General features: G+C 43.5%; 1 protein-coding gene across 5 annotated transcripts in view; it reads left to right on the top strand.

The window, feature by feature from the left end:
- IL16 (interleukin 16) overlaps positions 1-15,668 on the top strand; it is a 154,399-nt gene that overhangs the window by 99,743 nt on the left and 38,988 nt on the right. For all 5 annotated transcript variants that reach the window (XM_088472854.1, XM_088472853.1, XM_088472855.1 and 2 more), the window contains 3 exons: positions 724-913; positions 4,828-4,945; positions 10,597-10,729. In XM_088472854.1, coding sequence (XP_088328980.1) covers positions 724-913; positions 4,828-4,945; positions 10,597-10,729 — 441 coding nt within the window. The remainder of the gene's footprint in view (positions 1-723; positions 914-4,827; positions 4,946-10,596; positions 10,730-15,668) is intronic.

Raw genomic sequence — 15,668 nt, 5'->3', positions numbered from 1 at the left:
TCCCGCGAACGACAAAAGAAGTCTTTTGCCGTTCAAACACGCTGGTCAATTTCTGCATATTGCTGAATGACTTTAGAAAAGTCATTCAGTGGATATGCAGTGAACGACCAACGGCGAATGGCAAACTACTTTTCTTTATGAATATTCACTCCATTCATTAAAAATTTCCACTCCCTTGTCTCTTCAGCGACAATCCTTGGTCCTTGGTCTTTAAAGTTTAAATATATCGTTCACAAAGTCATGTTTGTGAAAGATTTTTTGCATGAAAGACTTTTTGTTGGTCTTTGACAAAAAAAGTCTTCTAATGGATCGGCCCCTTTAGAGTATACCTCCACCTACATACATTGGAGGCAGTCAGTGTTTCATTAATTAGATACGATACAAATATATTATCTGCCTTTTTAAAGTTTGGTGAGTTTTTAAGTGGGTCCACGGTGTGCATAAGGCTTTAGATCGAATCTCCACAATCCCTTTTATTCATATTAATTTACTATCCTGTTCCAATGAGCAAACCTTCTGACTATTCATGGAAATATGTTACTAATGCTAACTTTTGAGATTCATTTTATGAGTGCAACAATGTAACACTGATCATTCCTTATTTTAAAGTGGCAGCCAATATATTTTTACTTAGACTGATGTAAGACACTATAGTGCCCTTATACTGTATATGTGGTACATATACTGTACTGTATATAACACCCTGTTGCGTGTATCCCTCAGCAAGTGAAGAAAGGAGTCATTACACTTACAGTACGGACAGGACTCAGCGCCCCAGATATCAAAGCCTGCAACTCCCAAATGGTCCGCTCAAAAAGCTCCAGCACCTGCACCGTTAGAGAGCACAGTCCACTGCAACCAGGGAGCTCTAACCCCAATGACAGGGTCCTTATGGAAGTGTCTTTACAAAAAGGTAATAATAGACTAATAATTCACTTATAATTAAAAAAATACATAATCGTGTACAGTATGTATGTACTATATGCAGCAGTAACAAATTATCACACACACATGTAGAAATGTGAGCAGAATAAGTTACAAATATAATACACTTCATATATCTCCATATCTGCAGGTACATTCAGATTATCACTATATACAAAGATATACAGTACAGCCATGGCCAGAGGTTTTGAGAATGACACAAGTATTGGTTTTCACAAGTCTGCTGCTTCAATTTTCATGATGGCAATTTACATATACTCCAAAATGTCATGAAGAGTGATCAGATGTTTTGCAATTAATTGCAAAGTCCCTCTTTGCCATGACAATGAACTTAATCCCAAAAACAACATTTCAACTGCATTCAGCCCTGCCACAAAAGGACCAGCTGGCATCATGTCAGTGATTTTCTCGTTAACACAGGTGAGAGTGTTAACAAGGATATGGCTGGAGATCACTCTGTCATGCTGATTAAGTTAGAATAACAGACTGGAAGCTTTAAAAAGAGGGTGGAGCTTGAAATCATTGTTCTTCCTCTGTCAACCTTGGTTACCTGCAAGGAAACACGTGCAGTCATCATTGCTTTGCACAAAAAGTGCTTCACAGGCACGGATATTGCTGTTAGTAAAATTGCACCTAATCAACCATTTATCGGATCATCAAGAACTTCAAGGAGAGTGCTTCAATAGTTGTGAAGAAGGCTTCAGAGCGCCCAAGAACGTCCAGGACCATCCAGGAACGTCCAGCGCCAGGACCATCTCCTAAAGTTGATTCAGCTGCTGGATCGGGGCACCACCAGTGCAGAGCTTGCTCAGGAATGGCAGCAAGCAGGTATGAGTGCATCTTTACGCACAGTGAAGCGAAGACTTTTGGAGGATGGCCTGGTGTCAAGAAGGGGAGCAAAGAAGCCACTTCTCTCCAGGAAAAACATCAGGGACAGACTGATATTCTGCAAAAGGTACATGGATTGGACTGCTGAGGACTGGGGTAAAGTTATTTTCTCTGATGAATCCCCTTTCAGATTGTTTGGGGCATCAGGAATAATGCTTGTCCGGAGAAGTACATGCCAACAGTAAAGCATCCTGAGACCATTCATGTGTGGGGTTGCTTTTCAGTCAAGGGAGTGGCCTCACTCACAATTTTGCCTAAGAACACATGAATAAAGAATGGTACCAAAATGGTCCTCCAAGAGCAACTTCTTCCAACCATTCAAGTACTGTACAGTTTGGTGATGAACAATGACTTTTCCAGGATGATGAAGCACTTTGCCATAAGGCAAAAGTGATAACTAAGTGGCTCGGGGAACAAAACATCCAAATTTTGGGTGCATGGCCAGGAATCTCCCCAGACCTTAATCCCATTGAGAACTTGTGGTCAATCCTCAAGAGGCGGATGGACAAACAAAAACCCACAAATACTGACAAACTCCAAGCATTGATTAGACAAGAATTGGCGGCCATCAGTCAGTATGTGGCCCAAAAGTTGATTGACAGCATGCCAGGGCGAATAGCAGAGGTCTTGAAAAAGAAGGGTCAACACTGCAAATATTGGCTCTTTGCATAAACTTAATGTAATTGTCAATGAAAGCCTTTGACACTTATGAAATGCTTGTAATTTTACTTCAGTATACCATAGTAACATCTGACAAAAAGGTATAAAAACACTGAAGCAGCAAACTTTGTGAAAACCAATACCTGTGTCATTCTCAAAACTTTTGCCCATGCCTGTACAAAGCACACTATTAAGAACTTTTTGGAAGACTGTGTATAACAGACACATGAAGATTGCATTACAATCAAAAAGTTGTGAGCCCATAAAATGATAATTCATTGTTAGCCAGTCATTCTACTCACTAGTCCAACAGGAGATGTACAGTAGTCATTAGACTGACATTTACAAGGCAAAACTCCAGAGGAGACTGCAGTTTTCACGAGAATGGCTCTTGCAGGACTTCATTCAATTTATTAAAGGGTTAATGGCAGAGATATTTCCATCCTTATATATATTCCACTGACAAGCCCTCATAATATATATGTATATACTGTACATATGTAATATATATACACACACAAAACTTACCATGCAGGCATGCAGTATCTGCAGGCTGTAGATTGGGCAGGACCGGGCATCATGTCATTAGGCCCCTCCCCTTGCGGCAAAATGCTGTGATTTGCAGGTCTATCGAGAGGGGACGGGCACAAAATTACTTGTTTTAAAGAAATCACGTCATATTGGCCCCACCCCCTCCCCATTGACCACAAATCATAGCATTTTACAGAATGGGGTGGGGCAAAATAACACAGTGGCCGCCTATCAAGGGAGTTTTGGGGTACTCAGCAACCCCCCCAGCGTGCGCCGCTGGCCTGTGAATAATTGCAGGAGAAGAGATTTTCACCATCCAGCATAATAATGCATAATGGTGGTATATGGTAGTTACCACCATCCCACAATGATAAATAGACCCCAAATCTTCTTAGTATACTGGGGGCCTGATTCAGATATGTACATTTCTGAATCAGGCCCCCAGTACATATCCGATGGTGAGGTGTCTGCGCATGCAAAGGACCTGTTCTGCGCATCCTCAGAACGGGTCCTGCGATTACAGCTGCAGTGCCCCATGATCTGCTTGATTGACAGGCTGCGGCTGTTTGAGGGTGGAGAGGGGGCGGCATCGGGCTGCGTTCCTGGAAACAGGGGTGTGTAACTCCCATTTCCTGGGAGTCCCGAGGCCTTGCTCTGTATCATAGGATGCAGATTTCCTTGCCTCGCAAGTGATGGCTGCGCTGGTGATCCGAGGCAGCATCTACGGATGCTGCATTTGGAACGCAGATGTATGCAGGAGGTGTCTATTTCCTACAGACACCTCCTGCTGCATTAGCATATTAGTTAGACGCTTTTGCACAGCCGTCCACATCGGAATCAGGCCCTGGCATAGAAAAACACATTTATCTTTAAATCCAACATGGATAGATGTTATCTCCTGTACAGGTGGACCAGTCTCTCTATGCTGAACGGTATATTTTCCCTGTACAAAGAAAAAAAAACAATCACTTAGTAAAGTATATGCAGACATACGGAATGGGTATGTAATGCCGGCTGTCGGGATGCCTCCTGTCACAATACCGACAGCGGCATCACGATGGTTGATATCCCAACAGGGGTCGGATAAGTATACTTACCCTCCCCCCTTCTCCACCTAACCCTTCCCATTAGTGCCTAAGCCTAAGTTTCCCCCCTTCGTGCCTAAAGGAGCCCATACACGGGATGATTTTTAACATGATTTTGGCAGTTTCAACAGGTTGGACAGACCAATCATTTGAAAATAGATGTATTTTGAGTCTTCTGCGACCCCGATGTGCGTCCCCGCCGTCATCTAGTTGGATCGCAGATCAAATGGATTTGCAGAGAGATCCCAACCGATGTGATACACTTCTATGCATCTTATCCTATGATCGTAACGATCAATCTTACACCATTTCACCACATCTTATGAAGAATTTCAAGGGAAGAATTTCAAGGGCAATCGTACAACTCATCTTACCAACTTTGAATCTTACCGTGTATGGGGGCCTTAACCCTAACCCCCTAGTGGTGCCTAACCCTAATTCTTCCCCCCCAAAACTTAATGCTAACCCCGCTGTACAACCTAAACCTAACCCTCCCCCCCCCCCTTCGCGGCTAACACTAAGGACGCCCCGGACTTACCTGGTATGGGCAGCCGTCCTTCTGTGTTCCAGCATTGGGATTAAGATAGGCATCGGTATTTCAATGCCTATCTTAACTCCTTAGACGGGATTCAGCAGTTGGGATTTATCTGCTAACTACATTCCATATACTGTACATGGGTCACTGTATTACAATGTTATTTGTCCTTTTATTCTCCAGAATCAGGTGTTGGCCTGGGCATTGGGCTATGCAGTGTTCCAAACTGTGGTGGCATTTCTGGAATATTTATACATACTCTTTCTCCAGGCTCTGTGACCCATATGGATGGCCGGCTTAGGTACAGTATAATTTGTTTCTCAGTAAAGGGTGCAAAAGTAACATTTTAAAGTGCACCGATCACCACAAACCTGAACTCTTTGATTGATTTATACACCACAGGAGTGCAGAGTTTTATGAATGGATTTCAGGCAAACTTTCATAGTGCTCTATGTCTTTGTAAGGATTCAGCTAATCCTTAGGTCCAAATTCAATTTGCCTCGAAGGACTTAAGATGCATACACACGAGATGATATCTTTGAACGATATGAACGATAACGTTCAACAGTATATCGTTCATATCATTCCATGTGTATGCAGTGAACGACCAACACTAATGATATCGTCCATCGTCCATGCTTACACACGGAACAATATAGTTCATTTTCCATATGGGAGAACGATCGTTGGTCGTTGATGATATCTTTGGTGTGTGGATGAACAATATCGTTCATCCAGCACACAGGGAATTTCAAGGGAGATCGTTCAGCGATATAGCCCACGACAGCCACTTAACGCGGATTTCTGTTCACCTCTTCCTGTCTGTCATACTTATTCCTAATACAGTCAAACACTTATCTCTGTGATAGTCCACACAGCTTTAGTTATCTGAAGCATGACTTGTGCTATCTTGAGACTTGAGTGCAAACAGAGCTGACAGTGCTTATGGCAAGTGCAATTACATAGTTTATGAGCTATCCACACTTACCTATTTTCTCTTAATCCTCCACGGGAGAAGCCGGGAGAGGAGAAGCAGTTGGACAGTGATGGGGGCGGGGCCAGATGGTTAGTGTCATTAAGCCCTGCCCCCTGGCAGTAAAAATGCCGCAATTATTGCTTATTTAAAAAGGGGGCAGGGCCAAATGATTTGATTCTTATAGAATCTTGTCATTTTGCATACCTAATTTACACGGGATGTAGCTATGAGACCGGCTGCCGGTCTCAATCTCGATATCACAATCCCAGCAAGGGATTTAACATAATCGTCGAAATACCGATACCCATGTTAATCCCGATGGCGGAACGCCGAGGACGCCAGCCCGAACTATGGTAAATCCGGGGCACCCTTAGCATTAGCCACTGGAGGGGAGAGGGTTAGGATTAGGGAGACTAGCAGGGTTAGATTTTGGGAGGGAGATTAGGGTTAGGCACCTCTAGGGGGGAGGATTAGGGTTAAGCACCCCCCCGGGTTAGGTTTAGGGAGTGGTAAGAGGGGGTTAGGGTTAGGCACATTCGGGGGGGAGGTTAGAGTTAGGCACTAGGGGGGAGGTTAGGTTTAGGCACCACTAAGGTATTTCAATCCCTTTCCAATTTTACACTATGTAGACAAAAGTGATTGGACACCTCTACGTAAGCGAAATGCATATAATGCATACCATTGCACACAAGTTCCAAATGGCCACTAATGTGGCGGTATCAACAAGAACACTTTGTAAAGAGGCCCATGCACTTGTAGTTGTACAGAAACAACAATTTTTTTATCAGGACAACAATGTCCCCTGTCATATTTCCAGGGCAATGCTGGACTGGTATACAGAAAATTTGGTAACCCGGATGGACTAGCCAGCTCAGAGTCCATATCTTGACCCCATTGAGAAACTCTGGGACGAATTGGAGTGACCAGTGTATTCTAGGCCGACTCGACCTTCTTCAGTGTCACAGTTGGTCACTGCACTTAAGGCAGAATGGTAATACACACCGCCTGCTGTTGTCCAGGAACTTGTGGACAGTTTGCCAAGAAGGGTGTCTGCAGTAATCACTCACATGGTGGACATACTGTGGCATAATGTGTATGCGGTATTACTGCGAGGAATATTATGTATAAGGGGTACTACTATGTGGCATAATGTGTATAAGGGGTACCACTGTGTGGCATAATGTGTATAAAATAAATGTGTGGCATAATGTGTATAAGGGGCACTACTGTGTGGAATAATGTGTATAAGAGGCTTTACTGTCTGGCATAATGTGTATAACAGGCACTACTGGCATAAGGGGAATAAGGGGTATAAGGAGTACTACTGTGTAGTGTAATGTGTATAAGGGGCTCTACTGTGTGTTGTCATGTAAATAAGGGGTAAATATGAGACAAGAGAACATATTTGTAGGTTGGCGCAAATGTATAGCTTGCAGGCGGGTACTGAATACTCTAGCACTGGTCCTGATTATCATCATCAGTTAGTGCATGTATTTGCACCATGACCCCAGGGAGATAGTGCTCCTGGAAGGCGCATATGAGCTTTTGTACATGTTATACTGTGCTCGTCATTTGCCTGCCCCTTCTCCCCAGAACTCTCCAGATGTAAGGAGTCGCAAGTGTAAGATGTAACAAAATCTGCATACAGGTGTATACATGCACATGCTTGTGAAGTATGCTCAGCATGGAAAATGCATATTTAATATAAATCAAGTCTGCATCAGCCAAGTGTATGTTTTTTTGTACAAGGACATGATGAGCGTAATGCCCGATATAAATCAGACAAGCTGAATAATTGGACAGAGTACTACACTATGGGTTCTATTTAGTAAAATGTGCATAACATACTGGACCGACCATGCATTACAGAACTGTCCTGGCAAAGAGAAAAATGTCCTGCCTTTGCAAAAGATGGCAACATGCACTTTTAAACCAGTGCGCATGTGCCTACCCACACATGTGCAAAATGGGTCCAAGGGACCGGTGAAGGTGCTGCACTCTGGGAGAAAGCCGGAAAATAATTGTCTCCACTGCTTTTTCTTGTGAGAAAAGCTTCTCTCAGCTGTATAACTATTGTTTGTGTGTAGTCCTCATTATATACACAAAAATAAGAGGTGGAGAAATCAGTGATTTCTCCACACTTTTCAGTTTACTAAATACAGAGAGGTGATATTTTAGAATTTCTCCAGCTTAAATACAGGAGATAGCCCTTTTTTTAGTTTACTAAATAGAGACCTGAAACCACAAATGATTTACTGCTCTACTATTGACCTCGTCCCATCTAGATCTAGTTCTAGGCCTGGGGAATTTTCTTAAGGGACTCGTACACTTGAGCCGTGACTCCCCATTCTGCAGATGCTAACCCGATCTGCCGATCAGCAACTAGGGATGTGCGCCGGACCTTTTTTGCCGGATTTGGATTTGGTTCTAATTCGTCGTCCGGCTTTGGATTGGGATTTGTCAAACTGCGGTGACTGGCTTTGGATTTTTTTACAAAAATTTACAAAAAAGCTAAAATCACATAAATTGGTCTTTTTTTTCTTCCTAGAGTGTTATTAACCTCAATAACATTAATTTCCAATCATTTACAGTCAATTTAGAGGACCTCACAGTTTAAATTATAGTTTTCACCATTATTGACCAAAGGTTGCAGTGAGCTGACTGGTTACCAAGTGACAGAGCAGCGGCACAGACATCACAGTTTAAAACACATCTATGAAACATTGCCACACAGCAGTGGCAGAAATGAAAGATAGTGCAAGATGGAATGGTCCTTGGGCCCTCCCACCCACCCAGTGGGGTATGGCCAGCAGAGTCACAGTACTTGTTTACACAGTGGGCTACGGCCCAAGGAGTCACAGTGCACAATCTTATTCACATTACACTGCACATAGTGCCCCTGATTCACATTGCACCCTAAAGTAGTGTCTCTTATTTATGTTATGACACACAGTAGTGCCCCTTTTACACAATGCCCACAGTAGTGACCCTTATACACAAAGCCCACAGTAGTAATGCACCTTATACAATGCTCACAGTAGTAGTGCCCCTTATACAATGCCCACAGCAATAGTGTCCCTTACACAATGCCCCCATAAGTGGTGTCCCTTACACAATGCCCTCAGTAGTAGTGCCCCCAGTAGTAGTGTCCATAGTAGTATGCCCCCAGTAGTAGTGCCTCTAGTAGTATGCCCCCATTAGTAGTGCCCCCAGTAGTATGCCCCCATTACAAGTTCCCTTAGTAGTATGCCCCATTACAAGTGCCCCCAGTAGTTGTGCCCCTAGTAGTTGTGCCCCTTGCAGTATGCCCCCATTAGTTGTGCCCCTTGTAGTATGACCCCAGTAGTTGTGACTCTAGTAGTATGCCCCCATTAGTAGTGCCCCCAGTAGAATGCCTCCACTAGTAGTGTCCCCAGTAGTATGCCCCCATTACAAGTGCCCCTTGTAGTATGCCCCCATTACAAGTACTCCCAGTAGTTGTGCCCCTTGTAGTATGCCCCTATTACAAGTGCCCCGAGTAGTTGTGCCCCCATTAGCTGTGCCCCTTGTAGTATGCTCCCAGTAGTTGTGCCCTAAGTAGTATGCCCCCATTAATAGTGTCCCCAGTAGTATGCCTTCACTAGTAGTGTCCCCAGTAGTATGCCCCCATTACAAGTGCCCCTTGTAGTATGCCCCCATTACAAGTGCCCCTAGTAGTAAGCCCCCATTAGAAGTGCCCCAGTAGTTGTGCCCCCAGTAGTTGTGCCCCCAGTAGTATGCCCCCATTAGAAGTGCTCCCAGTAGTTGTGCCCCTTGTAGTATGCCCCCATTACAAGTGCCCCTAGTAGTATGCCCCATTACAAGTATCCCAGTAGTTGTGCCCCCAGTAGTATGCCCCATTAGAAGTGCCCCCAGTAGTTGTGCCCCTATTAGTTGTGCCCCTTGTAGTATGACCCCAGTAGTTGTGACCCTAGTAGTATGCCCCCATTAGTAGTGTCCCCAGTAGTATGCCTCCACTAGTAGTGTCCCCAGTAGTATACCCCCATTACAAGTGCCCCTTGTAGTATGCCCCCATTAGAAGTGCCCCCAGTAGTTGTGCCCCTTGTAGTATGCCCCCATTACAAGTGACCCTTGTAGTATGCCCCCATTACAAGTGCCCCCAGTAGTTGTGCCCCCATTAGTTATGCCCCTTGTAGTATGCCCCCATTAGAAGTGCTCCCAGTAGTTGTTCCCCTTGTAGTATGCCCCCAGTAGTTGTGCCACCAATAGCGCCGCCTTACACAGAAGAAAAAAAAAACTTACACTCGTGACGTCTCTCCCATCACCCGCAGCGGGTGGAGCCGGAAGGCGGAGATCATGAGTGAGCTCCCTCCTGGGACGCAGCAGCCAATGAGAGTCTGTCTGACTCTCATTGGCTGCTATTACAAACACACAGCTGCCACTGGCGGCTGTGTGTTTGTTTCTGTGTAGGGCAGACCGCTATCACAGCGTTTTGCCCTACACTAGTGGGGCCCTGACGTTCGGCCTCGAAGGGGGATCCGTGTCAGGTGGGGAACACCCGAACAGCATCGGGTGGACTCAGATCCCCTATGTTCAGAGCAGTTCGGATTCCACAGAATCCGAACCGCTCATCTCTATCAGCAACCAATGCTGCCGATCTGTGGACATCAATGATCGGTGATCTGTTGTTGGATCAGGAAAATTCAACTTGTTAAAAAGACCCGACTCACAGATTCTGACCATTTTCGGGTCGGGATCGGGGAATCGAGATTTTTCAGCATATTGAATATCCCCCGATCCCCTATCCCTGATGACGTCAGGATGGGGAATTGCATCAATCCGTTGCAGATGTATGGGCCCCTTAAGGCTTTCAGACTTACATGAAGCACCTGAAAGAGCTCCCAGCACAAGCCTAAAGTTAGATAAAAGGTGGACTATAAAATTTGACAGCACATTTCCTCTGTAACAAATGTATTTGTCTCTTGTTTTACCTTTAGAAAAGGTGATGAGATTGTGGAAATAAATGAGCATGCAGTCAGCAACAAGTCATTGAATGAAGTGTATGCACTATTAAGCCACTGCCATCCTGGAGCAATCATCATTCTGATCAGCAGACATCCAGACCCTCAGGTAATTATAACCATATATAATTACAGCTGGCGGTGGTTTAGTATATATATTATATATATATATATATATATATATATATATATGTATATATATATATATATATATATACACTGCTCAAAAAAATAAAGGGAATACTAAAATAACACATCCTAGATCTGAATGAATGTAATATTCTTATTAAATACTTTGTTCTTTACATAGTTGAATGTGCTGACACCAAAATCACACAAAAATTATGATTGGAAATCAAATTTATTAACCCATGGAGGTCTGGTTTTGGAGCCACACTCAAAATTAAAGTGGAAAAACACACTACAGGCTGCTCCAACTTTGATGTAATGTCCTTAAAACAAGTCAAACTGAGGCTCAGTAGTGTGTGTGGCCTCCACGTGCCTGTATGACCTCCCTACAACGCCTGGGCATGCTCCTGATGAGGTGGCGGATGGACTCCTGAGGGATCTCCTCCCAGACCTGGACTAAAGCATCGGCCAACTCCTGGACAGTCTGTGGTGCAACGTGGCGTTTGTGGATGGAGCGTGACATGACGTCCCAGATGTGCTCAGTTGGATTCAGGTCTGGGGAACGGGCAGGCCAGTCCATAGCATCAATGCCTTCGTCTTGCAGGAACTGCTCACACACTCGAGCCACATGAGGTCTAGCATTGTCTTGCATTAGGAGGAACCCAGGGCCAACCGCACCAGCATATGGTCTCACAAGGGGTCTGAGGATCTCATCTCGGTACCTAATGGCAGTCAGGCTACCTCTACCGAGCACATGGAGGGCTGTGCGGCCCCCCAAAGAAATGCCACCCCACACCATTACTGACCCACTGCCAAACCGGTCATGCTGGAGGATGTTGCAGGCAGCAGAACGTTCTCCTTGACGTCTCCAGACTCTGTCACGTCTGTTACATGTGCTCAGTGTGAACCTGCTTTCATCTGCGAAGAGCACAGGGCGCCAGTGGCGAATTTGCCAATCTTGGTGTTCTCTGGCAAATGCCAAACGTCCTGCACGGTGTTGGGCTGTAAGCACAACCCCCTCCTGTGGACGTCGGACCCTCATACCACCCTCATGGAGTCTGTTTCTGACTGTTTGAGCAGACACATGCACATTTGTGGCCTGCTGGAGGTCATTTTGCAGGGCTCTGGCAGTGCTCCTCCTGTTCCTCCTTGCACAAAGGCGGAGGTAGCGTTCCTGCTGCTGGGTTGTTGCCCTCCTACGGCCTCCTCCACGTCTCCTGATGTGCTGGCCTGTCTCTTGGTAGCGCCTCCATGCTCTGGACACTACGCTGACAGACACAGCAAACCTTCTTGCCACAGCTCCCATTGATGTGCCATCCTGGATGAGTTGCACTACCTGAGCCACTTGTGTGGGTTGTAGACTCCGTCTCATGCTACCACTAGAGTGAAAGCACCGCCAGTATTCAAATGTGACCAAAACATAAGCCAAAAAGCATAGGAACTGAGAAGTGGTCTGTGGTCACCACCTGCAGAACCACTCCTTTATTGGGGGTGTCTTGCTAATTGCCTATAATTTCCACCTGTTGTCTATTCCATTTGCACAACAGCATGTGAAATTGATTGTCAATCAATGTTGCTACCTAAGTGGACAGTTTGATTTCACAGAAGTGTGAATGACTTGGAGTTACATTGTGTTGTTTAAGTGTTCCCTGTATTTTTTTGAGCAGTGTATATATATATATATATATATATATATATATCTATATGTATATATATAAAAATAATCGGCACTCACCAAATGTATAAAAAGGCTTGTTTATATATGCAAAAAAAGGTTTAGAATACCCATAACAGCAAGGTGCAAAAGTTCAGTCCAGTCGACGTTTCGATCTCAAACCAGGATCTTTATCAAGACTCAGCAACCATACAGCAGCAGGTCCCAATAGCAAAACAACCAAGTGCAAGATATACACCATCACCATTAGCCAGACTAAATACCCTCAACAATTAACTTAGAGTGCCACCCCCGGCCGCACAGCCTGCTGGGTAGCCATACCACCATAAACGCAATACTACCATTAATACATGCAGAAAGAGCTGCACACTTTAGATAAAGCGCCCTTACCTGAGTGGAAACAACTCAGGTAAGTCTTGATAAAGATCCTGGTTTGAGATCGAAACGTCGACTGGACTGAACTTTTGCACCTTGCTGTTATGGGTATTCTAAACCTTTTTTTGCATATATAAACAAGCCTTTTTATACATTTGGTGAGTGCCGATTATTTATTCTATATATAAATGGACAGTTTTCTGCCTTTAAATTGAGCACCTCACCTGTATTCCTGCTATATTGGAGTGTGGACACTTTGGAATATATATATATATATATATATATATTTATATATATATATATATATATATATATATATAGATAGATAGAGAGATAGATAGATATATATTTGAAATACAACACAATGCCTACAATGCGCTCAAAATATAGTAAAATTATACAAAATAATTCAATTAATTCTATATATTAGTATAGGCTGCTACCCCAAGTTAAGTCCTTTGTCAGGTCAGGAACAAAAAATTCTATGGATTGGGGGGTCTTAAGGTGCGCCAACACAATTTGTTTATAATAGTTCCATAACGCCTTAGTTGTCCTGTTGAGTCTTTCAGTGTTCTTTTAGTTGTCGAAGTTGGAGGATAAGGTTCTTCTTTTTGTTTCTACAATGAGACCCTCACACCAGAGTTCACCCAAATATGCAATAATCAGTTTCTGTATACTTGATTCATAGTTATTTATTATAAAAATTAAAAAGGTTAAAAATCTTAGCACATGCAGAGTGGCCTATATGGGCCAGATGTTAATAACTTGATGCCCCTCCTCTTCAAGGGTAAGAGCTCTTTAACAGCGTTAGCCCACTTTTGGTCACATTTGTATTATCACCCAGGATGATAATGCAAAAGTGACCAAAAGTGGGCTAACTTGCTGTTAAAGAGCTCTTACCCCTGAAGAGGAGAGGCATCAAGTTATTAACATCTGGCCCATATAGGCCACTCTGCATGTGCTATGTAAGATTTTTAACCTTTTTAATTGTTATAATAAATAACTATGAATCAAGTATACAGAAACTGATTATTGCATATTTGGGTGAACTGTGGTGTGAGGGTCTCATTGTAGAAATGTAGAAACAATTAGAAGAACCTTATCCTCCAACTTCGACAACTAAAAGAACACTGAAAGACTTAACAGGACAACTAAGGCGTTATGGAACTATTATAAACAAATTGTGTTGGCGCACCTTAAGCCCCCCCAATCCATATATATATATATATTTATTCCACAATGACAGGCAGCACTCAGAGACTTTAAATCCACGGACCCTCACCAGAGGGATTTATTAGTGCAAGTGCAGGTTCGGGGTTGTCCTGAGGAAGGGGTGTAAGACCCCGAAGCGTTGACCTGCACTTGCACTAATAAATCCGTCTGGTGAGGGTTCGTGGATTTCAAGTCTTTGAGTGACGTCTGTCTTTGTGGAATATATGAAGTAGGGGTATTTACCCCACGAGGAGGGCACCAGAGCCAGTTTGGCTATATGCCCTATGTTAACAGAGTGCTGGAGGAGCGCATGTTTTGTATACATACACACACATATATATATATATATATATATATATATCTCAGGAATGGGATTCCTGGTGTCAAAACTCAAGCAGAGAACACATCGATACTGATGCGCTTTATTATGTCTGTGGGCCCCTTATCACCGAATACAGAACATTATTAGAAGAGGCATTTATTCAGCTCAAACGTAAAGTATACACTAATGATTCTCTACATATAACACACTTATTGTGAATCCTGCTGATGCGTAATAACTATACTTCTGCATAAAATGGAGGAAAAAGAAAACAAACTAAAAATTTTCCTCTATGAAAAGACTAACAATATAAAAAGAGCATTAACAAGCCATATTACTGTACATTGGTAGGCATTACTGCTCTACATTAACTTTGACGATCAATAGCTAGTATGTATCAATATATAAACCGATTTGTCTGAAGTGCTTTAATACTTCAGACCCTAAGGAATATATTTATTTACTGTACAATTTAGTACATATTTTACAATAAAATGTATCAATATATTTGTAGACTTTTCTGCATTTTTGTATATCATATTCACCCTGAGGGGCAGCACTTATGTAAGACATCTGTCCTGGTGTAGACCTCTGTGGCCAGCGATGCACCGGTGATCAGTCTTTCACAAATGCAAAGGACTTCTCTAAAGCTGGTTGGCAGCATGCACTAAATAATGAGGTTATTCGGTAAAGGTAAACAATTTGGGTTCTTTTCAAACTGCGCATACACAAGCCGGTAAGGGCATTGGAAGAACCTGGACTTGCAATACAATGTCGACAGCCTTGCAGGTAAGCATAATGCCATCCTATTTACCAAAAGCAGCGAGAGGCGGAGATTTTAGCTGTTTATGTGAGTTTCATAAATAGGCCCCTAAATGTTAAAATTACTGTAGTCCTCTTAAAGCTGCACTTCCATCATCCACGTAGGAAATGTTTGTACTAATGTGTCCCCTCTCATTTCTCCCTGTGGCTGCCACTTGCAGCAAATTTTTCCAGGGCTATTATGTTTCTCTCACACCTCGGCTGAAAAAATTTGGGAGATGAGGGGAAATGAGAAGGATCATTGTGGCTTATGATGGGTCCTCCTACTAACACACTAACCTCCACTGCCATTTAAAATTGATTTAAAAAAATAAATGTGCCAGCTTCATATTGCATAGCCAATAACAGCATACTTATCCACATCCTGGCTGTCCCTTCCGGGAGGGAGGCGCCAGGTGGGGGATGTGGGCCAGTTAGGTGGGAGGTGACAGGGGTATGGCACCACGATTGAGTCATTGTGGACCTACCCCCACTATATAAAGCCGCAATTCCTGACATTGTGAAGCGGGGTTG

Source organism: Taudactylus pleione, unplaced genomic scaffold (genome assembly GCF_031769625.1).
Source record: "Taudactylus pleione unplaced genomic scaffold, aTauple2 ptg000129l, whole genome shotgun sequence".
Classification (NCBI taxonomy): Eukaryota; Metazoa; Chordata; class Amphibia; order Anura; family Myobatrachidae; genus Taudactylus; species Taudactylus pleione.
Note: the sequence above shows the minus strand (reverse complement) of the source record. Positions and strands in the feature narration are given on the sequence as shown.